At 44.0% G+C, this 26,755-nt stretch overlaps 2 protein-coding genes across 4 annotated transcripts; one reads left to right on the top strand and one right to left on the bottom strand.

Moving 5' to 3' along the window:
* The first annotated feature begins 400 nt into the window (after window positions 1-400).
* Window positions 401-11,873, top strand: SYNC (syncoilin, intermediate filament protein). 2 transcript variants are annotated; one of them, XM_074934152.1, is made up of 4 exons: window positions 401-639; window positions 3,571-4,540; window positions 7,915-8,039; window positions 11,313-11,873. In XM_074934152.1, exons 2-4 carry the CDS (start codon window positions 3,578-3,580, stop codon window positions 11,371-11,373), a joined length of 1,149 nt encoding a protein of 382 aa, XP_074790253.1. In that variant the 5' UTR covers window positions 401-639; window positions 3,571-3,577; the 3' UTR covers window positions 11,374-11,873. The 2 variants fall into 2 exon arrangements, with proteins under 2 accessions (XP_074790253.1, XP_074790251.1); XM_074934150.1 differs by lacking the exon at window positions 401-639 and adding an exon at window positions 889-982 and having other exon boundaries at window positions 11,313-11,872.
* Window positions 11,874-13,057: 1,184 nt separating this feature from the next.
* On the bottom strand, window positions 13,058-23,737 carry RBBP4 (RB binding protein 4, chromatin remodeling factor). Of its 2 annotated transcripts, none has more exons than XM_074934273.1 (12): window positions 23,581-23,737; window positions 22,011-22,158; window positions 21,155-21,300; window positions 18,601-18,774; window positions 17,519-17,634; window positions 17,237-17,397; window positions 17,008-17,134; window positions 16,806-16,883; window positions 15,404-15,480; window positions 15,243-15,300; window positions 15,044-15,154; window positions 13,058-14,076 (listed from the first exon to the last, which is right to left on the bottom strand). In XM_074934273.1, the coding sequence occupies exons 1-12, from the start codon at window positions 23,714-23,716 to the stop codon at window positions 14,011-14,013; spliced, it is 1,398 nt and encodes a 465-aa protein (XP_074790374.1). In that variant the 5' UTR covers window positions 23,717-23,737; the 3' UTR covers window positions 13,058-14,010. The 2 variants fall into 2 exon arrangements, with proteins under 2 accessions (XP_074790374.1, XP_074790375.1); XM_074934274.1 differs by having other exon boundaries at window positions 22,011-22,155; window positions 23,581-23,727.
* Window positions 23,738-26,755: the final 3,018 nt, after the last annotated feature.

Genomic DNA, 26,755 nt, shown 5'->3' with positions numbered 1-26,755 from the left:
CCACCCATTCCACTGCATTTGCTTTCTCATGTACTGCTCACCAGACAGCTGCCTCTCTGTGCAAGCATCGCCATGGCTGGACTGGGATGGTAAGGGTATTGTGCCAGTCAAGGAAGAGGGCCCAATAAGGGCAGGGAAGGGGCGGGCTTAAGGCTGCACAACAAAAACCATCACTTCAAATCCTTCTAAAAATCAAAGGCGTACAGCAACCCAGAGCTTGTGCTCTGTCTCGAACAGGATAACTCCAGCCACCACCTTCCCTGGCAAATGCCTCCCAGGATGGGCATGCTTTAGATCCAGACTCCCAGCCCATAGCCTGCCTTGGACTTCTGGAAGGACCCAGCCTCATTTGCTGTTACTTGCCGCTTGCTAAAAATGATCTGGAGCAAGGAGCCAGCTCTCCCTTTCTCCGCCCTCCTCCTCCTCCTCCTCCTCCTCCTCGTCCCTGACCACGCTGGGAGGGATCCAGTGTCAGCCTGCAGCTGGCATTGCAGCTGGTGTCCAGGCAAAGAAAGGGAGATTACTGCTTGGAGGCCAGAGGGCTCTGGTTTCCAACAGTTTATTAATAGCAAATACACACTCCCATGCTACACCCACGTCCAGTCCAGAACACGAGGAACTGGGCTCCTGGAGAGAAAGGTGAGAGCTAACAATTGTAAATTGGGGCTGTGCTTTTCCCTTGTCTGGGACCAGATGGGGTAAAGGGGGCAAAAGTGGAGGGGTGGGGAGGGGTCTTCCCTGAGCAGAGCCACTTTCAGCGTTCGTGCTGGGGTTAACCCAGAAAGTCCAGCAGCTCTGCTCAGGATGTAGGGCAGCAGGGCTCCTGCAGGCAGCAGCTTCATTCATTTGACAGGGTTAGAAGATCTGCCAGGAGTTTGCCTTCTTCAATACATGCAGGTCAGACTACCAGCCATTCTGGTCTGTGCTGAAGAATGTGTGGTACTTCACCACAGGACGATAAGGAAGGGATGTTATGTGCCAGGTAAGAGATTCCTTGTGCGAACTGGAGGGAGGGAGAGGGAGTCCACACACACACACAAATGAGAAGAGGGGTGGCATGGTGCGTGGGTGTGAATCTCTAAACCCAGATCTAGAAGGGTGGGACTGCAGTGTGTGGTCTTGGGCAGTTGATCAGTTCCAGGATTAAATCCTGCAACAGCAGGACAGGTGTGGCAGGGGTTATTTCCTGATTTTAGTCCCACACGTGCAGATGAGCACCAAGGGGTTCAATTAGCCAAAAAGTTGATAGTACCAGCTGAAAAAGGGCTCTGCTTTTGTCCTCACCTTTTCACGATTTTTCCCCTTCTCCCTTAGGAAATAAGAGACACTCACCCTGCTTCTGAGGCTAGGGATGTGTCATGAATTCAGAAAACTGCCTTATTTGGAAAGAGGGAGCGTATCCATTAAAATAATCTGTTCTCTCATCTTAGAACTGTTTTAGCGAACAGAGGGGAGCGCTGTTATTGTGCCAGCCTACGCTATTTTATTTCTAGGTAACTAGACGTTAGCTCAGATCCATGCTGGCAGCGAGCATGCTTTCTTCCTCTCTGACTCTACTCCAAATTGGGTGTGGTTGTAGCTTCCCCACCGAACGTATTCTAGGGTGTAATTTTTTTTTTAAAAAACAGCCTTTTTGCAACAGATCATTCTCTCCTCACGACCCCAAAGCACATGCGTTTAGACTAGTTATGACTGAAGCATTTTGTAACAATGTGCACTGAGGACTTACACAGATTGTAGTGGATGAATGATCAGCTCACAGCTGCAGAGGCGAGTTAAGAATCCCTCCCGGGAAAGCTGAAGCTTCTCTACTCTGTGTTAAATGTTGTATTCCATCCTCAGCCATCTTGGAGAGCCTGGATGTAGTCTAACAGCACATTCCCTCCCTCGGAGGCTGTGTCAGCATGGCAAAAACCAGGCAGGTTTTACTGAAGAAAGGAAAAAAAAAAATCAATAGCTTGGCAGTACTGTATAAACCGCTGACTGCCTGACATTTTGTATACGAGCTCTCGATGCAACAGCATCTAGTAAAAGCCTCTCATTTGACTTTCTATCATTCTGAGGAGTAAATTCTCTCCTAAAAATAAAAGAGATACAGACTTAGCACGTAAAGTTCAGTCACAGCCTGTGGGAGAGGCAGGAATACACGTCGATTATTATTTTGTATTACTGCAGCACCTCAGCATCCTAACCAAGGCTGGGGACTGTGCTAGGCGCTGTGCAAACACAGAACAGAAGACAGTCCCTGCCTCAAAGAGCTTCAATGCCAAAGGGCTCGTCTACACTTACATTGTATCGCGCTCAAACTGGCTGCGCTCAGGGGGGTGAAAAACCACCCCCCTGCACGCAGCCAGTTTGAGCGCTTTAAAGCGCTAGTGTGGACAGGCGCCGAGCCGCGCTCAGAGCTATTCCCCTCGTGGAGGTGGATTACCAGGAGCGCTGGGAGAGCTCTCCCCCAGCGCTCGCGCGTGACCACGCTCACACTTCAAAGCGCTGCCGCATCAGCACTTTGAAGTTTCTAGTATAGACCTAGCCTGACAGAAATATAGTTTGACAAGCAATAATATGAATCTAGGCATGTCCACTGCACCCATCCCTACAGCATCTAGCTACCAGCTCACGTATCAACTATGGAAGAAAAAGAGAGATGGGTTTCCACACCCAACCTCTATCAGCAAACACCTTCACTCATGTAAACAAAAAAAGTTTAGCTGAGTGTTGGTCTAGGGATACATATGGCCATAGTCAGACATTCCAGTAGGATTCTCTGTACTTGTGGCGCAAGGCAGTGTGAAGAAACAATGAGTAAATGGATCAGGATCATTTGGTCTAGTCCCTATGAAGCAACAAGGAGGGATCAGAAACAGTGTCTTACTACCAGCAACCAGGAAACAAAAAGGATATAGCTACCTTGGTATTTACAACGCAACAATCACCGTAGTGTCTATGTGCCACTGTTTCAGCCGTCACTCACTGGTCACATCCTGCCATGGGATAACGGTTTGCATCATTAGTGAAGTTTTACTACCTGACCAGCCATGGTAGTGCAACTTTGCAATGTATTGTCCTGGGCTGTTTATTCTGTAACTCCCTGCAATTCCACTGGAGGAAGAAGTGGCTCTACAGTTCTGGGAGGCTGGGTACCACTCGAACTGCAGCTGGTTTTCAAATTACTACTACAAATCTCTTCTTCCCGGTCCATCCGAGCCAATGTCACTTCTTATTTCTCAAACATCTTAGATTTTTTAAGGGCAAACTTCTTGTAAGACCATGCACAATGCATCAATACCAGCCAATACTGTAGCCTTCATGCTTGAAGCGGCTTGTGAATTTTAGAGCATGGTTTCTTGTAAAGGACAGGAAGGGTGTCTTACTTGTGCAAAGGCAGCTAAGAGCAGCAGAGATGGGGCTTTGCAGCAGAAGCAGGTGCTTAGGTTAACACACCATTAATGTTCCTGGTTCATGGGAACCAGTTTGAGGAACCATTCCTTAACACTTCGGAGAGGGAAAGGGAAGGTTGAAACTCGCAGTGAATGTTGTTCTGATTCACACTTCATCTCTCATCTCCAGGGACCTGATGGCAGATTCAGAAGCCCCTTTGGAGCTGCATGTGGATGATTCAGGTACATCCTTAGAGCTCGAGGGAGATGTTACAGATGCCCCGTTGGAGCCTGAAGTTGCACATGCCCCCTTGGAGCTACATATGGATGTCACAAACGCCTCGCTGGAGCTGAACAACACAGATGCACCCTTGGAGCAGCATGTGGATGGCGCAGACGCTCCCTTGGACTTAGATGTTGCAGAGTCCCAGACTCTCAGCATTGAGGAGCTAGGAGAGCATTTCCAGGAATGCATTGAAGCAGTGGAGCAGCTGGAGAAGGAGAGAGATAGCCTCATCCAGGAACTCACGCTGCTCCGGGAACCTGCCCTTCAAGAAATCAGACAAGCTCACGAGGAGATACTGGCAGCCTACAGACTGCAGGCCAAGGTGGAGCTGGAGCGGGACAATCTGAGGAACGAGATCCGACAAGTCAAGCACAAACTATTCAAGGTGACCAGAGAGTGCGTGGCTTGCCAGTACCAGCTGGAAACCAGACGGCATGACATGGCCCAATATGCAGTCTATCGGGCTGAACTGGAAACCAGGGTCAGCCAGCTTTCAGAAGAAATATCGCAGCTGAGAGAGACTTGTGAAAAACAGAAGGAACAGTTCAGGCAGCGCCTGGAAATGCCCCAATACCGGGGGGACAGCCATTACTTGCAGGAGAGCCGAAGGCTTTCCATGGAGTTCGAGAGCTTTGTGGCAGAGAGTCGCCAGGGCCTGGAGAAACACTATGAGCCACAGCTTGTGTGCCTTTTAGAAAGGAGAGAAGCCAGTGCTAAGGCTTTGCAACAAACACAGGGAGAGATTCAGGGGCTGAAGGAGACACTGCGACCACTGCAGGGAGAGGCCAGCAGGCTGCGGCTGCAGAACAGAAGTCTGGAAGAACAGATCATGCTCGTTAAGCAAAAACGGGACGAAGAAGTTCTCCAGTACAGGGTATGCTTTACGGGCCTATAAAATAGCTTAAACACCATTCTAGTATAGGCCTAGTCTGTGCTGCTTCCTTGTAGGTGGTCTGGGGCTCCTGGATTCAGCAACTGCATACTACAGTGATTGGTGCTAGACAAGTACCTTACACACAAGAGTTGGGAACAGTCAGACACCCTCTACTTGCCGATACATTTAGTAGCCCAGAAAAGACAGATGTCCCCTCTCCTTTATGGAGGCAAGGCAAAGCAATGGCAGCTGCTAGGTAGGCAGAAAAGAGGTTAGAAATAAAGAGGACACCAGGCGATATTGCTATGGATTCATCACCATGGGCAGCCAAAGGGAATATTCTTCTAGTTTAACCGGATCAGTTACTGATCTCCTCTTCAGACATGAGGCACCTAAATAACACCTCCAAATAAAGCCAGTCCCTACCTAGCACACTGTGTGAAACACAGTGGAGCAGAAATAACTTTAGCTGTGTTACTTTAAAAGCAAATATTAATTAAGGGCCTACAGCACACCACCATGAGTTTATCACATGCATGTTCATTGTCAAGGAGTTCGTTTAAAGCCTGCGAAGCAGTGTAGTGCCAAAGTTGTTGATTTTTATACTTGCAGCAGTTGTCTTACGTATTTACATTTAAATCAGATGTCCAATACAAGTCCTGCTAAAAGTTTTGGTTTTTTAAAAGCCTCCAAGCTTTGACTGACTTATTAGACACAATGAAACAGATCCTCTGTATAATTCAGTGAAACTCCATTGACTTCAATGAAGCGACACCGATTAACACCACCATAGGATCTGACCCTCTCTCTATTTAGATTTGTCCCAGGAGAACGTGTCTATGTATACTGGATACACAGGCATAAAGTGGGACCAACAGGACTACAACACTACTGCATATCCAATATACAGACACACACTAGCTTACAGGTATGTAACACACACCTGCAGATTTATTTCTGCCTTAGAGACATGCATGTTCAAATACCACAGAGATAAGTACATCAGAATCAAAGAGAGAGAGATGTATCTAAAGAGTCCAACTTGCAGCACATCACATTTCTGCCTGGGGTTACTCGAGAAGTACCTATTAGCTTAACTTTGTGCTGAATACAGCAGCTCCTCTTATAATGAGCGAGCTTCTACGAAGACACTAGTGTTCAGAGTACCCTGTCTGCTTCTGGGATTAGTTCCAGGTGCTGGTTAGTTTATAAAGCCTTAAATGGTTTACGCCTGTTATTTATCTTGTCACCTTGTTGGCAGGACACTGGGCTGCTAACTTGGTGAGCTTCAGGCTGCTGTGTAAGACACATTGGAATTGCCCTCACTGGTCCATCATTGGCAAAGCCAGAGAGTGGATGTCAAATATCTTGAAAACATAAGCCTTTGCTAGCAACTGGTTTGAGTAACACAAAGGACCAGTTGTGGAGATGTTTGGCACCATTATAAATGCCTAAGCCAAACACACTGTTAATACTAAACTATTGATGTTGATGGGAAGAGCTATAGACCCCTCTCTATTGTTCCAAGTAGGGCCATTTTCCCCCCCTAGAGAGAAAAATGATTTTCCTCCAAATTCCCATACTGGATTAGACCAATGTCCCATCCAGTCTGGTATCCGGTATCCTCCAATGGCCAACATTAGAAGCTTTAAAGAAAGATATAAACCTTCATTATGGCTACTTATGCAACAACCTGCTCAGGGGAATGGAAAGGAGAGGGAATTTCTTTCTAAGCAAATGCAGCTAATAGTTGATTTATGCCCTGAAATGTGAAGGTTTATGCCTCTTAAAACATTTTTTATCCCAGTTGGTGCAATAGCAGATATTACTCAGATAAGTGACTACTCCTTCTCTGAATCTTACTAAGTTATTTGCCACACTCTTTTAGCACTGTTCCACAGGTTCAATGAGTTGTGTAAGTTTCCTTTTCCATTCTAAAGTCTGCTGCATTTCCTTTATCTTGTTCTTGTATTAGGACAGAGGATAAACAGAAGCCCCCTAGCTGACCCTGTTTCTATACCTTATCATATTCACCTCCTCTCTAAACATAATAGTCCAATTCTAATCTCTTCCTATAGAAATACTTTCCCTGTCTTTAAACAAAACACTTTCCCTAGTTTTTTCTATTTCTAGAATATGCTTTTTGAGACCAAACCTAAACCCACAAAATTCAAAGGGGAGAATGTACTGTCAAGGCCTATAATGGCAGACTATTTTCAGTATTGTTATCTCTGCTTTTCTTAACACTGCTATTAATAGTCAGAGTCTATGCCATCTAGTAAATGAAGTTGGTGCTCCTTTACAAGTAAAAGCCTTTCTGAATGCCCAGATACAGCTGTTTACCTAACATTTTGGGTCCCAGTGAAAGCACTGCCTGGCTGACTTCCTCCTGCATTAATAGTACAGTAACAGTGTCAAGTACTCTGCCACAGGGTTGGGCTGTCTCCCTTGCCACAGGTTATCTATAAAGACAAGAGAAATGTCCAATGTTAAGCATTTCTCCCCCATTTTGTGAGGAAAGGAAAAGCAATTAAATACCTGCAGAGTGCATTTAGATGAAGATGATCCACAACATTTACCCCCATTTCACTTTACAGCTTTTCAGCTAAATTAAAGCAAGCCAAGGCAGCCAGTGGCTTCTAAAACTGGACTTGGATTTCAATCCCTATAGCCTTTCTGAATGTTGCTGTTGAAAAGCTTTTGGCAAGTTCCCCTGATCATGCATGAAGGTAACAGATGCTGCAGGCTCTGTATGAAGAGGTCAAGCCATCTATGTCCAGATCAGCTTATGGCTTTACATCAACTTTTCATTTTAGATTTCTCTCCCTATTCAGCGCTCTGAAAGGACAGGGCTTGCTGAAAATTGATTTGGATGATCTCCCCGCTATTTCCACATCACACAAGAACTCAGGGCATACTTTCCCCATTAATTTCTTCTTCAGCTCCTGGAAATTTTACATGAAGATAAAAATACAGATTAGATCTCTCTGAAACACACAATTTTCCTGTTTGTATTACACGTCAGTTGTCGCTTCTTGAGGCACTATGAGCTGAGAAACATCCCATACAGACAGATGAGCCTAGCGAACATGCATTAGCACAGTCAGCCAAGAGCAGAACTTCCTCCCTAGGCAAACTAGGTTCCTTATCTATACCGGGGAAATCAATCAATGGGTGGCGCTAGCCATCAGTATAGCTGCAACTGTGCAAACCCATAATGTAACCAGGCAAACCTGCTATACTGATGGCTGTAAGCAGGGCAAAACCTCTCCCTTCCACCCCTCCCCATGAAAGCAACACTAAGAGCTGGTTAACCTTCATCTCCCAGGCACTGTGTTTCAGAGTTACACATCAGACATATTCTTTGTCCACAGGAACAGGTGGAAGAGATGGAAGAGAGGCTAAGGGAGCTGAAAAATGAGGTCCAACTTCAGCAACGTAAGAACCAAGAATTAGAAGAGCTGAGGACCAGCCTGCACCAGGAGCTATCTATTTACAAGTCAGTTTATTTTTAATTTTAAGTAGTTCTCAAGGGCAGCCTTAGACATTGGTTGAGTAGGAGCCTAAGGCTCCTAGTTCCTATACAAGCAGGGGGCCAAAGCAGTACTACTTTGATGGAAAGCACTTACTGTACAAACTAGGCACAATACCATTAGTGTCAGCCAGAAAGGGGAGGGATTGGAACTCAAGTATTTACCAGAGAGCAGGAGGAGATGGATAGAAAGTAAAATGGATAGATCTTTAGCAACACAGAAGGATTGTAGTAGGGGCATAATTTTCCTGAAGGCAGCCCCAGTTTTGGAAAAGTTTGGGAAATGCACCAGTGGATATTCTCCATCACCACAAGCAAGGGGGGAAATTCCCCTTCTAGCCAAGATACCACTACTGCTAATTTTTCCTCAGGACGCTTCATCTTGTTATGGGAATGCTCCACAATGCCGAGAATTTCAAACAAAAATGCATTGATTTGCATCAGTACAATCATTGGTCTCGCTTCTCAAGGTTTTCACTTTGAGACATCTTACCCCTTCCTTGGGCTGTACAGGCTCTGGAGGTGTTTAGTAATTTTCCTTTTTATTGTAGCATTCATTTCCCCCACACTTTTTCCTTTTGTACAGTTTCGGAAAATATTCCCTCACTCCAGAGAAATATCATGCTTTCCTCAGACTGCCAAAGAAGGAGTTAGTTGTATCCACCCTGTCATAGATTCATAGATATTTAGGTCAGAAGGGACCACTATGATCATCTAGTCTGACCTCCTGCACATTGCAGGCCACAGAATTTCACCCACCACTCCTGCAAAAAACCTCACACCTATATCTGTGATATTGAAGTCCTCAAATCGTAGTTTAAAGACTTCAAGGAGCAGAGAATCCTCCAGCAAGTGACCGTGCCCCATGCTACAGAGGAAGGCGAAAAACCTCCAGGGCCTCTTCCAATCTGCCCTGGAGGAAAATTCATTCCCGACCTCAAATATGGCGATCAGCTAAACCCTGAGCATATGGGCAAGATTCACAAGCCCGATACTACAGAAAATTCTTTCCTGGGTAACTCAGATCCCACCCGATCTAATATCCCCTCACAGGCCATTGGGCCTATTTACCATGAATATTTAATTACCAAAACCATGTTATCCCATCATACCATCTCTTCCATAAACTTATCGAGTTTAATCTTAAAGCCAGATAGATCTTTTGCCCCTACTGCTTCCCTTGGAAGGCTATTCCAAAACTTCACTCCTCTGATGGTTAGAACCTTCGTCTAATTTCTAGTCTAAATTTCCTGGTGGCCAGTTTATATCCATTTGTTCTTGTGTCCACATTGGTACTGAGCTTAAATAATTCCTCTCCCTCTCCAGTATTTATCCCTCTGATATATTTATAGAGGGCAATCATATCTCCCCATAACCTTCTTTTAGTTAGGCTAAACAAGCCAAGCTCCTTGAGTCTCCTTTCATAAGACAAATTTTATTTCCCCCACACTTTTTCAGACTGCCAAAGAAGGAGTTAGTTGTATCCACCCTGTCATAGATTCATAGATATTTAGGTCAGAAGGGACCACTATGATCATCTAGTCTGACCTCCTGCACAATGCAGGCCACAGAATCATCCTAGTAGCCCTTCTCTGTACCTGTTCCAGTTTGAATTCATCCTTCTTAAACATGGGAGACCAGAACTGCACACAGTATTCCAGGTGAGGTCTCACCAGTGCCTTGTATAACGGTACTAAAACCTCCTTATCCCTACTGGAAATACCTCTCCTGATGCATCCCAAGACCGCATTAGCTTTTTTCACGGCCATATCACATTGGCAGCTCATAGTCATCCTATGATCAACCAATACTCCAAGGTCCTTCTCCTCCTCCGTTACTTCTAATTGATGCGTCCCTAGCTTATAACTAAAATTCTTGTTATTAATCCCTAAATGCATGACCTTACACTTCTCACTATTAAATTTCATCCTATTACTATTACTCCAGTTTACAAGGTCATCCAGATCCTCCTGTAGGATATCCCTGTCCTTCTCTAAATTGGCAATACCTCCCAGCTTTGTATCATCCGCAAACTTTATTAGCACACTCCCACTTTTTGTGCCGAGGTCAGTAATAAAAAGATTAAATAAGATTGGTCCCAAAACCGATCCTTGAGGAACTCCACTGGTAACCTCCCTCCAGCCTGACAGTTCACCTTTCAGTAGGACCCGTTGTAGTCTCCCCTTTAACCAATTCCTTATCCACCTTTCAATTTTCCTCTTGATCCCCATCTTATCCAATTTAACTAATAATTCCCCATGTGGCACAGTATCAAATGCCTTACTGAAATCTAGATAAATTAGATCCACTGTGTTTCCTTTGTCTAAAAAATCTGTTACTTTCTCAAAGGAGGAGATCAGGTTGGTTTGGCACAATCTACCTTTTGTAAAATTATGTTGTATTTTGTCCCATTTACCATTGACTTCAATGTCCTCAACTACCTTCTTCAAAATTTTTTCCAAGACCTTGCATACTACAGATGTCAAACTAACAGGCCTATAATTACCCAGATCATTTTTTCCCCCTTTCTTAAAAATAGGAACTATGTTAGCAATTCTCCAATCATACGGTGCAACCCCTGAGTTTACAAATTCATTAAAAATTCTTGCTAATGGGCTTGCAATTTCATGTGCCAATTTCTTTAATATTCTTGGATGAAGTTTATCTGGGCCCTTCTGAAGGGGTATCAGATAGCAAAGACTTTAGGACACTACAGATGAAGGCCAGATTATTCTGAATCACAGGTTTTAAAGGCCAACATTTTCAAATGTGAATGATCAATCTTAGACTCTTAAGTCCATATCTGCACCTAAATAAAAGTTGCCTAATAGTCAGAATTCCTGGATACTTACACATGCTGCGGTGTTCACCACTAAAAGTTAGGCCACTTAATATGGACTGAGATATCTAAATAAGAAACCTAAAATTGGGCACCCACATTTGAAAGTGTGGGTCGTCTGCTCCTTTGCCTGTGGCCTGCATGTCAACTCCATTCTTCTCTGTGCCATAGCAGTAGTTCCTCGTTTGTCAAACTCTGTGCTGAGGATAAGTTGATCTGCATTCTGGAGGCAAATCTCACAGTTCTACACGCTTAGTTGCCCAACCTGGTTGCTATCCAGTGCTATTCCTGCACACCTTGCAGCACTAGAGTGTTCTTCATAAATAAAGTCTTCCTCCCATAACTCTCCAGATCATTATTTCATAGAATTGGTGGCCTAAATTTACTTTATTCCCTTGCAGGGGCTGCTTAGAAATCTATGGTCACCTTTGCAACTCAGAAGAAAAAGAAGACCAGGACTGACCCATGGACTTTCCTTATTTTATCAGAAAATAAATGCAGAGGAGCTCAATGTGAAGGACTGAGGTATCTGCAGTGGAACTTACTTTTCCCCTCTCCCTGCTCACCCCCTCCTAAATAATGCATAGCAACTATTTAAAGTCAGGAATACCAGACAATCATTTGCTTGTTTATATTTCTTGAGGTGCTGCTCTGTTGATCTTCTAGCATGGTAGAAAAGAATAAAGCTGCTGACCTCCAGGAGGGCACAGAAAAGTACACTTGTACTAAACAATGAACATATAAAGAGGAATGATAGCTGTTTTGCTGTGTGTTTGGAAAGCATATCCGATCTTGTTTCGTAGGTGGATCGTATAAGCTTGAACGAAAGGGTCATATAGAAAGCCAATTTTTTTTTGTTTCAAAGAACTACTGTTGTTGCACCGTAAACAGGATTGTTTCTTTTGTAGCTCAAAAGATGACTGCTGTATTGTGATATGTTCTAGTAGGGTCCATAAACTGAGTTCCCAAATAAATTGTTTCCACTTTATATAAAAATCTCACCTTGAAAATAAGGATTCAGGTTTTAAAGGCTGCTTGTATATCCCAAAGCACATTCTGCCTCATGGAGACTGCAACATGCTCACGTGATCAAATCAAAACAGCTGTAAATTTGTTCACATGTTAACAATCATCATAGGATGTAGACCTAACAGCCTATTAACAATTGTTAGGGGGATTTAAGACCCTGGTCTCTATCTAAAACTTAAGCGGACCTATGTTGTTCAGTGGTGTGGAACTTTCACTCCTGAGGGTGGCTTAACGACATCTCTAAGCCCCCGTGTACACACAGGTAGGTCAACAGAAAAATTATTCCATCAACTTAGTTGCTGCCTGTAGGAGGAGTGAATTAACTACAGCAAGAGAGAACCCCTTCCATCATTGTAGCAAGTATCTACACCATGGCACTACAGCAGCAGCACCACAGCATCTGTAGTGTAGAGGGAGCCCCACTCAAAGCACCCGGGGAGATTCAGACTCTGAGGTGTAATTCTGAAAAGGGTTACTACAGTCTGCTCATGCCTTCTTGAAGGCCAAGCTTTACCTTAATGTTGAATGAATCAGAACCACAAAGCCTTATATAAAAAGGTAATCCATGCTACAAAACCTTGAATTTTATTTTCTGAACTCATGAATATCAAGGTTTGGGACTCTTCCCCCACCCAAGGCTGCCACACCATTAGAACTTTGTCCTTGAGAGGGTGTGAACAGAAGAACTTTCTGAAGGCTAAATTATGGATAGCTCTGTACATGTACTCTAGAAGGAATGGGCAAGAGAGCACCCTTCATTCCTCCCCTAATACGACAGCCATGTTTTGGCTGCAGGGGACACAAAGAAGATGCTACATGATACTGCTGCCAATGCTAATAGCCCCAGAGGCTGATGTGGAGTAGCAGCCATACTCCTGCCTCCTACACACCAGCATTCTCCTGGCAGCATTTGCAGGTCACATCTTTTAAAGAACCTCCTGTAAGGTATAATGTCTCCATACACTGCTGCTCAGAAAGCACCTCTATTGTAAGAGGTACAATTTTGCCTTGAGAATGCACTTTTCCTGAAGATAAGCTTCAAAAAAAAAAAAAAAAAAAAAAAAAATCAAAAGCAGCACACCATTTATGTAGAAAAACAATTTATTCCATCTGAAGCACTTACACATAATTAGTCATGGAGAGTAACAGCCTACTGGTGGAACAGGTCACCCTAGTGGGAGATGTGCAGAAGCTAGTGGTCAAGGACTAACTCCTAAAAAAAAGTTGCTCATCCACATTTAATATTTTGTTTTACATATACCAGCTACCAATGGTGTTTTCAGATTACTGGGCATGCCATCTGTGGTAAGTCAGTCAGGTAAAAACATACAACTTTACAACTTGGTGGTCCCAAGTTTTAAAAACCATTTCACAGAAAGGAAAGAAAATATAGTATGAAAACACAGCTCAAGAACACACAATAGAGCAAACTACATGGGTGGTGAACAATGATCTGCAGGAATAGCTACCGTATCCAAAATTCTGTGTTGCCCACCAGACGGGGAAGTGAAAATCCAGAATTAAGGAAAGAACTCTAGTTCTGGTTGAAGTCAGAATCTGCACTTGAAAATACTGGCACACAGACAAAAAGGATCCCGATATTCTGAGTTTTACCAAAAAGAGGACACCACTCTCCACTTATCAGCTGCTCACAGATTAAAACCCCTTGCAACATCTGAACTGCATCATCTCAGGCACACTTAGGTGGCTCCACCCCTCAAACCTTGGTCAAAGTTAACCAGAAAACCTGCAGCTGTAGCATATAAGCAGAAGAGAGGAAAAAAAAAGTGAGTTTTTTTTCCACTTCATGAAGGCATCTTAGGCCAGCTTGATACACAATCAACTTCTGTAGGAAATTTAAACAAGGAGCTATAGCACAGTACCAGCTCAGTTGGGCCAAGCCCTTAAGTTAGGGTCCTCACTGTTGGAGTTAAAAGCATTGTTGATGGTATCTACATAAGGAAGGCTGAACACAAAGTCTATGTGTGTTTCAAAACCAGTGTTAAATCAATATCAGGACTGGAAGGGAAGAGAGGGAAAGAGGACTAAAAACAGTAAAAGGTCAGTCATCTAGGACCCTTGACCTTCTGGATCCACACTTCCTTCAGGGTCTTCATCATTATATATGTTCTCAGCCTGCAAGACAGATACAGAGGATGGGGAATTGGAGAAGCACTTAATAGGACAACATTTATCCAAGTTAAAGGGATTCAACTGGAGCACTCCCAAGGACTGCAGTTCTAGCAGTTGCTCATCTCCACATACTGAGCTCTCACCCTAGATCCCTCAAGGCCATTTAGCATTTACAGAAGTGTTACTATAAATACGACAACCTTCTCATAATGGTCATGTTTTCTACATTATTTCCTTAAACAAAGGCTCATTATATAGACTGTAGTTTGTACATAATACACAATTAGGGACTTGCCTCCTTAATTGTAAGTGAAGATCACTGAGAATCCCACTGTATTTAAAAACAATAAAAAAGGATCTTTTCCATATATTTAACATACACTACTCTCAGACAGTGCCTTTCAGAAGATCTCAAAGCACTTCAACACGATCATTCCAAAGCCCCTGTGAAGTGGATATTCCATCCATTTCCAGGTGGATAAGCAGGAGGTAAAAAAGGGACTGTCAGGGTATAAGTCACTTAAAAACACTACTTTCTTTTCCTATGCTTCTAACTGGAGTTATGTAAAATATAAAATTAATTTCCCCAGCCCCATTTATTCTATTTACCATTTGTAAGCATTTCACTCACTTTGGACAATGACCGATCAGTTTTCAACTTCTCCTTTGGCTCTCACACACACTAATATAATGTGTGGTTTCCAAATACTGGAAGGGAATGTTTATATCGTCCCAAAAAAAAAAAAAAACCCCCACATTTTTGGAATTGAGAAACATGAAGTAGTTTCTTTAATGTTTGTAAAAAAACAAAACCTAAATCAACTTCAGTACTGCACAGCAAGTCTGAATCAGAGCAGGGAATTCTACTCTGCTCAATAGATCTGAGATAGTGTCATTTCCCCACACAGCCACCAAACAATGAAAACAAAAAACACCCCCCCACACACCAGCCAACCACAAAGAAACTTACCATTTGCCAGACTTGCATAATATTGTCTTCTGATACAGAACAAATTACCCAGGGTTCATTGGGATTCCAGGAGAAATCAGATATCTTTGCAGTGTGACCACCATGAATAAACTAGTATTGGGGAAAACACAAAAGACAGAGCATTCAGGTCTACAGTGTAGAGCATGTCAGATCCAGCGTTATGGTCTGAGAAACTTACCAACAGCTCCGGTGGGCCATCCTCTGCATCTTCAGGGGACTGCTCTTCTCCAATTTTACTGTAGTAGAAACAAGAGCAAAAGGTAAAACAGTTTTCATAGGACACAAGGGAATTGATTCAGGAAAGACAATAGCAGGTAACACTGCCAGTTTAGGACTTACCTCAAGTCCCAGACATTTAGCCTGCGGTCAGTACCACTGGAAGCCAAAATAGTCTCATTATGAGGAGACCACTGAACCTGCACAAATAAGAGCACATCAGAAAGGGGATGAATCTTAACAAGCGATGCATGAGACAGTTAGTGGAGCTACATCTGCTTTCTCTCATGAATGCAATTTTCCAGTTTCAGGTTGTAAACGCATCAATTCAAAATATGAATTTTCCATTGATAATGCTTCTACATGGAAGAGAGGCTTGTGAACACTCATGATGGCATGTCTAAAGCATGAATGAGGTGATGTACTCAGACTCCAGGGAGCTGCAACATCCAGTCTTCCTTCTCATGTGGGATGCTTACTGAAAAGCACTGCATCCTCCAAGGAAGCTGCTTTCCCTCCCATCTGCGATGAGGGTTACACTTACACAACAAACCATGCACTCATGTGAAACAGGAGGCAAGATTACATGGAGTACAGAAAAAGCAGAACAGAAGGGAAAAGGAAGAAGTCCCACAATCCTGTTTATACCAGCCCAAATACTAGAGTTATTGCCTTCAACTGGAGGACAAACTATTCCTGGGAATGCTACTTAATCCAGCAGCTGGGCCAGAGGTCAAGGGAAGAGTGTTGGGTTCTAAGCACATATCTTTCAACAATGCATGTAAAAGCCATCAAGTGTTCTATTTAGAAACTGTTATAGTTCTCAATGATAGTAAGCATCTTACCCAACAAACCCCTGCATATTCTTTTCTTTCGAATCAGTCTTCCATTTTGCTGCTCTCGAACAATTATCGTCACCTGCCATCTCTTCTGATGCTGAAGATGCTAACCTGTCTAAAAAAGGCGTCCTGCTTTCCCAATTGCTCACTGTCTCTAGCTGACCCTGAATATCCCCATTATTGGTCACCAGTTTGTACTCTAAGACGGTGCAGCGTTCCTTGAGGGACAAATCCAGATGATGAACATGCTGCAGACATTTCAGCACACCACCTTGTTTCTGTCTACCACCATGAATAATTTTACTCTGTATTGCTAACATTTCTCTCTTTAGTGATGAGGAAAGGCCATTAAAGCTACCTCTCATCTAACCTGTTCCTTTCTCCCAATCATTTTAACTCCCTTAAAGGTTTGGTATTCTCCCACATTTAAAGGGCTCACTATCTGCTGCAGCTCCTCACTGCAACTAGTTACTGTGGAGAGAGTCACATAAAGCTGCCAAAAACCCGCCACAAATTTTTAATGCAAATATCCTTAGTACTAAGAGCAGTGGAAGGAAAGGAACGAAATGGACTAATTTTTAATCAATATATGTTAACGCTGTGCAGGGTGTCAGTAAGTTGGAGGCCCCGCAACTGCAGGAAACAAAATCAAAGTAATTCCATAAAAATATACCATTTTACTGTACCTGAAATATTTCATCTTTATGAGATTCAAAGGAGTGCAGCTTCAGTTTTAGGTTTCTCAGATCCCATAAAGCAACAGTCTATTCAGGAAGAAGGAAAAATAAAATTAAAGGCAAGAGATACTTTTACCAGAGTTAGCAATATATAGTTGTGTGAACATGAGCTTAAAGGATGTCATCTGTCCACATTCAAGACAGACCATACCTTATCAGCTGATCCTGTAGCCAGAATAAACTCACTATAGGGATTGAAAGAGAGGCAGTTCACTTCAGCTGTGTGAGCATCCACAGAGTGGCTGGGCTTGGAGGTGTTGTTTGACCGGGTGTCCCAACTACAAAGAGAGGGAACGTGATGGGATATAAACTTTTCTTGTCCAACGTCAAAAGAAAGGGGGAATGTTCTCACTTTACAAATAACGATACTACCCACTTACATCATGAGCTTCTGATCATCAGCAACAGATCCAAAAAGAGATTCGTGGAGCAGGTGCCAAGATACATCTTCCACTACTGCTGTATGCCCTGTAAAGATGGTCTTTGCATCCACCACTTTACCTTCCTTTGGAACAGCGCTAATATCCCACAAGCAGATGGTCTTAAAGAAAAAGTGTATCTTTAAGATAGAGGAACTCTCCTCACCTCCCCCCACCCACCCCCAAAAAAGCAATAGTTAATCAACTAAAGCACAGCATTCTACATATATTTACAATACTCACGTGATCATCAGAAGCACTAAGCAAATGCCCACTCAGATTTGGATTCCATGATAGTCCATAGCCTTCCTTTTGGTGTCCACGAAGACGCAGATCAGGGTTACATTCTCCAGAAGGGTCTGCAAAGGCAGTGTCAGAAAACTTCAGTTCCTAACAACTCCACTCAGGCAAGCCCACCCCAGACCACCATGAAAAAAAAAAAAAGAGTTCTACAGTGCTTCCCCAAGCTTTGCTTTCACATTTTAAACAGAATTTTCCACTTTAGTCTCGAGTATTTTCTCCAGCAGTGGGACCATTTCATTTTTAAGAAAAGCTGTAGACTGCACCAAGGCAATCTACAAGGCTAAAGAAAAATGTTAGAACTAATGTTTTCTTAAACTGCTAAAAGGAGGAATAATATTTCAAAACATTTATTACTGAGGAGCTAATTCTGGACCAGGGTTCCATTATGCTAAGGTGCTGTCAAAACAAAGACAGTCTTTGCTCCGTGTCTACAATCTGTAAATCAAGAAGTAATTTGTCAGGCTGGATGGTGCAATGTAGCCCACTCATTTTGTAATTCGCAATGATCTTCGTTGGCTTCTCCCAAAAGAGGCCAAATTAGTTTTTAAGGCTACCCCCGCTCCCTACTTCCCCTAGGCTGTTTGCTGATGATTTTACATCCCTGTTACATCCCAGGACAGCAGCTCAGCCACCAAGCAAACAAAACAGCTTCCAACTGGTCACTGAGCATCCTCCATTACCACAACAGGTGAACTCCCAACACTGCCTTAGTGAGGAACTGCTAGTGTTGCCCCACTCAGACAATACATAAATATTTAAAAATTAGATTCTAAACAAGACATGACAGACCATTCAGTGAGGCAGCCACTGAGAACACATATCAACTAGTTCCTTGGAGAAGTCTTCTACATAAGAAACAAAAATCAGCTTTAATTCTAAGAGTTAAAAACAAGATGTATCCCACACAAGCCCTTAAGCTTCTATTGGGCTGTTTCACCCTTCCCACACACACAGATTCATAAGGCCTATCCACTAGAGTTTGTGCTCAGCTCTGGACTATGGCAAAGGAGAGCTACAGACACCTGGTTTAGAGGGGTGTTTGGTGTAGTCAAAGACCAGGACATCGCTGGATGGAGTTTTTGTGGCAATGATGCATGGATTTTGGGGCATGTAGCGTGCTCTGTTCACTTCTCCTTCATGGTTGATCTTGATTTCAATTTCAATTTTCCCACTAACAGAGCCAAAGCCTCCAAACTCTGGAAATAAGGAACAAATAGCTGTTAATAGTGAACTGAGCATGCCATTCAAAACAGAATATGAGAACTCAACAAGGCCAGAGAAGTATCCACATAGATTATAGGACAATTCATTGTTCTGAAGCAATATTCACAGAAAATAAGCCAGGAGAAGCTGATTTTCAAATACATTTGTTGTTGTTACATCAACACAACAGGGCTCTAACTAGCTCCCAAACCACCCCCAAGTCAGTTTATTACTAGAAGCTTCTGCTAATTATTTCAGCTAAGAAACTCACAAATCTATTACTGGTGAAGGTTCAAGACTAATAGTTTTAAAAGAGCCTCTCTGTTCTACAAATAGGTGATGTATGTTGGGAGATCCATCAGAACACATCTGTTCCTAAAACACAGTTCGAGTCTTGCCCAGTTAGATGGTACCAAACTTTATTTAACAAAGCATCATACTGTCCGTTAAGGCCTGGAGCTACAGCACAATTTTGTTCAACAGTTCAGCCTGCCTCTGCAGACAGGACCAATTCAGCCTACCCCCAAGGCTCCCTGAGGAAGATACAGGACCTTGTATGAAAAAATCTGGCAGGCAACCCCAAGTCTAGGAAAGAGAATAGGACCTACCACCATTGATCTGGCAGCAGGGGACCAGAGGTGAGAAAGGTGTCAGAGTGACAGAATCCCTGGACAGAGTTCCTGACCTCTCTTCCACAGTGTTGGCATCAATCTACCTACTCCTATGAGTGGATTCACAGTAGATTTCTCTTCCATTTCTGAATGATAATGAAACCACATTGGAATCTGGCCCATGAATGCAAGAAATGAGACTTTCAGAGAAATTTTAAAATTTTTAGATAGAAAACTATTAATTCACTAAATCTCATCAACTGAACTCACAGTAAAATGGCAAGGTTTTCTTTTGTGATTAATGTACTTTATAGTACTGGGACATTAAAAATAACTAACAAAGTTCATATTCCTTGTTAATGTTCTTGTAAGAAATTAAACAAAGTTCCTGTTTATGCTCCTCTCATTTACAACTAATAAAATATGCTTAAAATAGAAGCTAGCTGAACAATAATAGCAAACAAATCTGTTTTACAGAGTGGAACTGAGGTAGAAAGGTTACATTAAGCAACCTGCCCAAGGCCACAATAGGAGGCCTTGCCATGGGTGTTTAGACAAGGCATTCTTTAGTGCCACAGCTAGGATTAGGTCAAGTGTTCTTGGCTTCTAGTCTAGTGCTCAGTTCAATAGGCCATACTGCCTCATGTGGAAGAATGAGGAGTAGCAAGTATATCAGGGTTATAGAAAGTCAGATGACTAAAAAAATTAGTTGATAACTTTTTGAAGCTGTTTAGCATCTGAATACAAAATTGAGAACAAGTATTGTGCGGTATATTCCTTGAGAGACACTAATGTGAAAGTCATTAAACTAAAACCATTTTAGGACCATGATTAAAAGTTTTGGGGTGAAGAGATTCTCTACAGACTTCCTATCTCACTTAAAATTGCAAGTAGTATTCAAATATTGTGATTCAATACCCATCACGAAAAACAAAAAGGATTAAGATACGAAGGAGAAAAGAAGCAGCTTTACTGAGATTTGACATTTCTGGAAAACAAATACTAAAATGAAGTATTTTATTAGATAGACTCCTGTTCATGAGCAATACTGAGAAGTCCAAAGATCAAAATGTCAATTGCACAATCCTGGCTTCTAGCAAGAAAGTGCACAGCAAACAACAGGATTGGAAATGATATATGTCATGCAGAACAATTGATTAAACTGACTAAAATAGCCATTCCTTATAACAAATAGGAACACTGGCAGCCAAACAAGGCTGCAGAAAACATGGGATCCAAACCCAAAGTATTTGATTATTTAACTGGACAAAAGTACAATCATTCTTTTTATTCTGAAGGGGCTGGCAAAAATATTGTCAGCAGGATTCAAACTAAAGAGAACATTTGAAACGTTACACCCCCTCTAGGGCAGAGGAAAAGGACGCTTTTCACCAGGTTAAGAAAACAGCCACTACAAAGGAATACTTTATGCTATGTAAAAGTCAACCTGTAGAATTCAGTCATCTCATAATGGATATACAGTTGTACCCCACCATTTTGCATTAAACCTTCCCCCTTTCTTTTCATCACAGTTACAAGAAAAAAAGGTTACATTTTACTAAGTGAAAATTAAATTTCATTCAGTGTAGCATATAGATTAGAGGTACTGTGTAGAAATCCATGAGAGAGAAGCTGAATCCTTTCCTGATGATTTAGTAGTGTAAGAGTTTTTAATTTTTTTTATATCTGTACTTTACGAACCCAAAGCTAAGAAAAGGCCAAGAGCTAGTGAGAAAAAGGTTAAATCTCCTTTATCCCTTACCTCCTTTCTCACTATCATAGTGTGAAGCATCAAACTGTGCATCATCATTGGGCAGCTGAACACTAGCTATCACAAGATGGTTTTGTTCATCTGAAGTGTGGGTCCCCAGGACAAGTCGGTGAATACTGAAATCTTTGCCTTCGGGTCTACAACAAAAGGAAATTACATGAGTAATCAAGGGAGAGATATCCAGCTGTAACCAGCTCATCAGAATGAGCCACTGCCTGGAACTTATCCCTTACAAAACAACCAACACAGCCACCCACTCATTTTAGCATTGTCCCTGCCCTCCTACTCAGATAGGAAATCCCCTCACTTCAAACAAGGTTGCTTCCAGATCCCATACTGGAGTCCTCAACACCAAAGCCTACTTGTTTTCTTTGCCCCTCTAGAGTGTCCCCGATATACCGCCCAAGGAGCTTCTAGTGGAGTAAAACCTTGAGGCTCATTAGCACTTTCTGCAAGCAGCAGATGGAAAATAAATTGGCTCAGAAATTAAGGGGATGGTTGCGTGCAGACAAGGAAGCAGGCAATGGACATTTTACTCTGAAGCTTTTGTCTGGTGTAGGGTGGTGGGGGAAGAGCAGAAAACAACTGGATATTTTGAATACAGGTAAAAAAAAAAGATACTGTCAAACAGAAGCTTGTTTCTAAACCAAAAAGGAGGAGCAGAGGTATTGGCTAACAGTCTGCAGGCCATCACAGTCCTCAACTCACTACTCATAAGGCAAGAGCACAAACAGCTGGGTCATGGAAGACAGCAATTATACAGTCTCACTGCAATACGAGATGTGATAGCAAATTTGTTCTTTCATCGCCTTCTCCCTCCTCATTCAAAATAAGAGGCTCAATTTACCTTGTTACATCAGGAAGCCACTGAGCAGTCAAGCTGGGCCACTCCAGAGCATGGGTCATTACCAGATCATACAAGAAAGGAGTATTCTTTTTCCAAATTTTATATTCCTCATTGATCACACGCTCCTCCACCGCATCATCAAAGGCTGCTAAAGTTTTTTTTTAAAATGCACAAAATTAATATGGACAAGTACATTTGTAAGCTGGCAACAATACAATGAGTGGACATTTAACAACTAGCTATCTGTCTTACATTGTCACACTGCTGATACTTACACCATACGTCTACCAAAAAGACAACTATTAGATTAAAAATCCCCTGCAGCACATGCAATCACCTCTCTAGTCTTCTTTATTTGAAGAGAATCCAGAACCAATACTTAAAGATCCATTGTCACACAGATGTAGGAAGCAATAAAAATTAAATATGCCTGGAATACAAAGGAGCAGTGCCTAGCTGGGCTCAGTTCATACTAGAAATATCCCCAACAAAGCTATGTAGCCCTAAGTCAGCCGATAGATCCCTCTGCATCTCCTTGTGTGACAGAGGAGTTGAATCTAAACCTACAAACTCACCCTTCACTAAAGATAATGCACAAAGCTTTCCACAATTTAGAATGGCATTCTTTCCTCTAATGTTTTCACCGAACATGAAAAACAAAATCTCCCTCCTTTCATACTATCTAGGTTTGAGCAACCCAGGAATCCTATAAAAATGCAGTAGTAAAGACGGGGTTAGAACCCAGACCGAGTAAAGATACTTCCCTGTGTGTAGAAGAGGAGTTTCTGGGGCCCTTGAGAGTTAAACTAGTCGATAAGGGCGATTTGGGGAATCACAAGGAATGAACCCCTGTAAGCAGAGGGTAGGAAGTTCTTCAGTGGACAAACGTGCCCCAGAGAACCACCTCACAGACGGGCAGAGGGAGCAGCAGCAGGCGGTAGGGAAGAAATGGGAATCCCAGGGCAGCTGGGCTGGATGAGCAAAGCGCAGCCCCAGGGGCGAGTGCAGCTCGCGGGGAGCCTGCCGAGGGTGCGGAAGGTCCTGACACTCACAGGGGCAGGACTCAGCCGTGACCTTACGAGGGCGGAGGCGAACCCCAGAAGGGCCCCTCCGGGAGCCCCCCTCCCCATTTGACACCCCCAGACTCGCGGGCCCTAGGGCAGCAGGCGCCTCCTCGGCCGGAGCGCGACCAGGCGCCCGCTCGGGCCTCCTAGGGACAAGGCCCCCCCCCCTCTGCCCGCCACAGGCGGCGCGGGGCCCGCGGCCTGACACCGTGGGGCCGGACCCCGCCCCCCCAGACCCAGGGGCCGCCTCCACAGCAGCCCGCCTGGGAGCGGGACCCCACCCCCAGCCCTTCCGGGGAGGGCCGCCTCGCACCAGGGGGACCGGCTCCGGCGGGCGGGGAGGGGGACCCGGCGCGGGTCCCCGTTACCGGGAGGCGGCCCCCCCCCGGCGCAGGCTCTCCACAGGCCGGGGAAGGGGCCGAGCCGCCGCCCCCCCCTCACAGAGAGGGGGGTGGGGCCCCAGGCCGGCCGGGGCCTGCGCGCGTCGGCTCCGCGCTCTCGCCTACCCTCCTTGTCCGCCATGGCGTCGGTGCAGGCGGTGCGGCCAGCCGGCTCCTCGCCTCCCTCCGTCCCCGCCAGCCGCCGCTCTATTGTTTCCTGCCCGCTGCGTGCGGCTCCAGCGCCGCGCGCCCTTCGCGCCATCAGCCGCCAATCACAGCCCGCGGCCGGGCCCCCGCTGCCAATCGTAGCGCCGAGGCGACCTCGGGTGGGCGGGCCCAGAGGGCGGCGAGCGGGCTCTCCGGTCACGTGGGTGGCGAAGGTGCCGCTGAAGTTCCCCTGGGAGCCGCCATTTTCCAGTGTTGGGCGGCCTGGGCCCTTGTCCTCGCCCAGGTCTCCTTAAAGGGCCAGTCACTAGGCAGGGGCCACTTGCATACAGGCACCATAGACTGTCCGCTTCGAGCCCCATGTGCGTGCATTGGTTGGGGTCACCCTGGGTGGTGGGCTCAGCGATTGCACCGCATGCCACAGGTGACGCTGTGGTGGCCATGAACAGCCCGGCCCTCAAAACCCTTTCCAGATGGGCCGCCCGCCAACCCTATGGCCTGGCACTGCATTGTGTACATTGGCAGTGGTTGGCCCATCTCATTGCACAGGTGTGCCCTATTTGCCAGCACTATTGGGGGTCATCTGAGTGAGTGACCGAAGGGTAAAGCCTGCGTGTAACTCTGGCCACTCAACAACCAGCCCTACCACTGCTATAGTGAGCAGCGTGACACAGGGGGAAATTTTCTGTAATTTTTATGAATCCTCATTTTTACGCTCAAATAAATTGGTTAGTCTCTAAGGTGCCGCAAGTACTCGTTTTCTTTTTGCGAATACAGACTAACGCGGCTGCTACTCTGAAACCTATGAATCCTATGTGTACCTCAGTTTCCCCTGTACTTTGTGTGGCTACCCAGTTGGGGGGAAAGGACTGTGTTTGCTCTCGGGGAGGCTAAGGCCACACTAGAGAGCTTACAGTGGCACAGCCACACCAATGCCACTCTTAGCCAACGGGAGAGAGCTCTCCCATCAACTTAATCCACCCCCAATGAGCGGCGGTAGCTATGTTGGTCGGAGAAGCTCTTCTGCTGACATAGCCCTGTCTACACTGGCGCTTATGTCAGTGTAACTTATGTTGGTTGGGGGGTGGCTTCACACCCAGGAGCGATATAAATTATACCAACAGAAGTGGTAGTGTAGAAATAGCCTAAGACATAGCTGTGTCTGTGTCACTTGAGTGGACTAGATGAGTGTCATTTAAAAGGACTGGCAGAGAATGGAATGGAACCAATGGAAAGCCACTCACCAGGATACTGACACCTAGCAACCAATAACCCAGAGACAGGAGGATTTCCCTGCCTCAGCAGAGAAGCTGAGCAGAGACCCAAGCTGGAGAACAAAGGACTGGGAGGTGTGAGGTGGGGACATAAGAGATGGTTCCTGGAAGAAGCTTGGGGCTTTGTTACCTGGGAGCTGAGGAAGGAAGTCAGAGGCAGAGAGTCTGAAAATGGGGTTCACTACTGCTTAGCTGGTGCTCTGGGCTGACCATAATGGACTATGCTTTAACCTTAATTTCTGTATGCTAACCTAAGAACTTCCTACTCTGTGTTCCAGCTGACTAATAAACCCTCCTGTATTGAAAATGCGATGTTAGTGTCAGTGTAATTACTTGGTAAAGTGCACTCGTCCCTGAAGAGTGTACAAGTCTCTATCAGGACCCTGTTTCAGTTGGACTTGCTGAACAGAGCTCAGTATGAAGCAGAAGTGATGAAGCCCCAGAAGTTTAGTCTCAGGAGATGGTAAGGATGCATGGCCTACCCTGGGAGTCAAGTGAGACCCCTTGGGGTCTGGCAGATCAAAGGGATTCCTCCAAGACGCTGTTCCAAAACTGGGAGTGTAGCACTGATCCTGTGGATCCATGATAAGGAGTAATATTGTATCATGTACTGGCTAAGGTGCACTAAGGAGGAATATGCAATGAACAACCACCCATCTATAATACAGGCTGATGGTCCCAGTATGGAATGCTGCATGTTGGTCCAAGCAGTTTTAAATAGTGCAGCACTACACCGCAGAGACTAGAGGCCCCACCATGCAGTGCTCCAAGATGTTCTTTAATGAGGTGCCGCATCAGACATTTGAGGTCTTCATGCTGCATCTAGGAGAGAGCAGAAAAACTGTTAGCTGCTCCACTTTATGCAAATTAAATTGCCCATAAACCTCTGTTTTTATAAAGTTTGTGTGTCCCTACATACTACATCTAAGGGAAGTAAATATACCCAGGAATAAAAGTTTTTGTCTACAAGTCACTGCAGTCTATTATCAGATAATAGTATGGAACACCCTAAAATCCAGACAATTACGGAATTTGAGAAACAAGGTTCAAATTCAGCCTTTAATCTGCTTCCTAGATAGTTTGTTACCGCCCTTCCTCACCGAAGAGTTAAAACATTACAGACAAAATTAAGGTTTTTTTGATTATGTGCCCTGTAGGTTTGGATGTTTCCTGTCTCCTGATTATTTTCTTAGTTCTCTCAACTAGAGAGACATAAATGGACTATATCCAACCCTAGTCAATACTTTCCCCTTTCCATATATACCACTTAGGTGCAACAGAGATGGACATTATAGAAAACACTACATTGGATAGACACAGACTGTACTCTGTCCTTAATCCCAATTTTAAAAAGCAGACTAGCTGCTACTAAATGCATGTGGTCTAGAGGTGTACACACTAGACTAGGACTCAGGAAATTCAGGTTCTATTTCTGACTCTACTAGGAGACTTTAGATAAGTCACTTGCACATCTCTGAACCTCCATTTCCTCATTTTTAAAGTGGAGATAATGATACTGACCTCTTTTAAAATCTCCTGATAAAAAAGCACTATGAGAGCTTTTTATTTAGTCCTTCCAAAAAGTCCTTCCCTTCTACTGAAAGTAAAAAGATATACCCTTATTTTACTTCACATATGCACTTATTTATAGATTTCCTCTCTTATGTTTTCATTCAGAACATTATTAGCCCTGTGTTGTAAACCCCAAACATTGAAAAATAATTAATTTGGCCCATAAAAATTGAGAGATTGTTTTAAAAATCATGAGGGTTTTTTAAAATATTAAATGTTCGGTACTTTTTCTTGCCTTTTGGCTCTTTAGGGATCCCTTGCTTCACATTTTCAAGATTTTCTCTGCAACC

Source organism: Natator depressus, chromosome 19 (genome assembly GCF_965152275.1).
Source record: "Natator depressus isolate rNatDep1 chromosome 19, rNatDep2.hap1, whole genome shotgun sequence".
Classification (NCBI taxonomy): domain Eukaryota; kingdom Metazoa; phylum Chordata; order Testudines; family Cheloniidae; genus Natator; species Natator depressus.
Note: the sequence above shows the minus strand (reverse complement) of the source record. Positions and strands in the feature narration are given on the sequence as shown.

Excerpts from the sequence above, each read along its gene's own strand:
- SYNC (XM_074934150.1), top strand. The coding sequence starts at position 933 with ATGTGTGGTACTTCACCACAGGACGATAAGGAAGGGATGTTATGTGCC. Across the intron at positions 983-3,570 it reads GAAGGGATGTTATGTGCCAG|GGACCTGATGGCAGATTCAG; the intron begins GTAAGAGATTCC and ends TCTCATCTCCAG. Across the intron at positions 8,040-11,312 it reads CAGGAGCTATCTATTTACAA|GGGCTGCTTAGAAATCTATG; the intron begins GTCAGTTTATTT and ends ATTCCCTTGCAG.
- RBBP4 (XM_074934273.1), bottom strand. The coding sequence starts at position 23,716 with ATGGCGCGAAGGGCGCGCGGCGCTGGAGCCGCACGCAGCGGGCAGGAA. Across the intron at positions 17,635-18,600 it reads CAAACACCCCTCTAAACCAG|ACCCTTCTGGAGAATGTAAC; the intron begins GTGTCTGTAGCT and ends CTGCCTTTGCAG. Across the intron at positions 15,301-15,403 it reads CTAAATGTCTGGGACTTGAG|TAAAATTGGAGAAGAGCAGT; the intron begins GTAAGTCCTAAA and ends TTTCTACTACAG.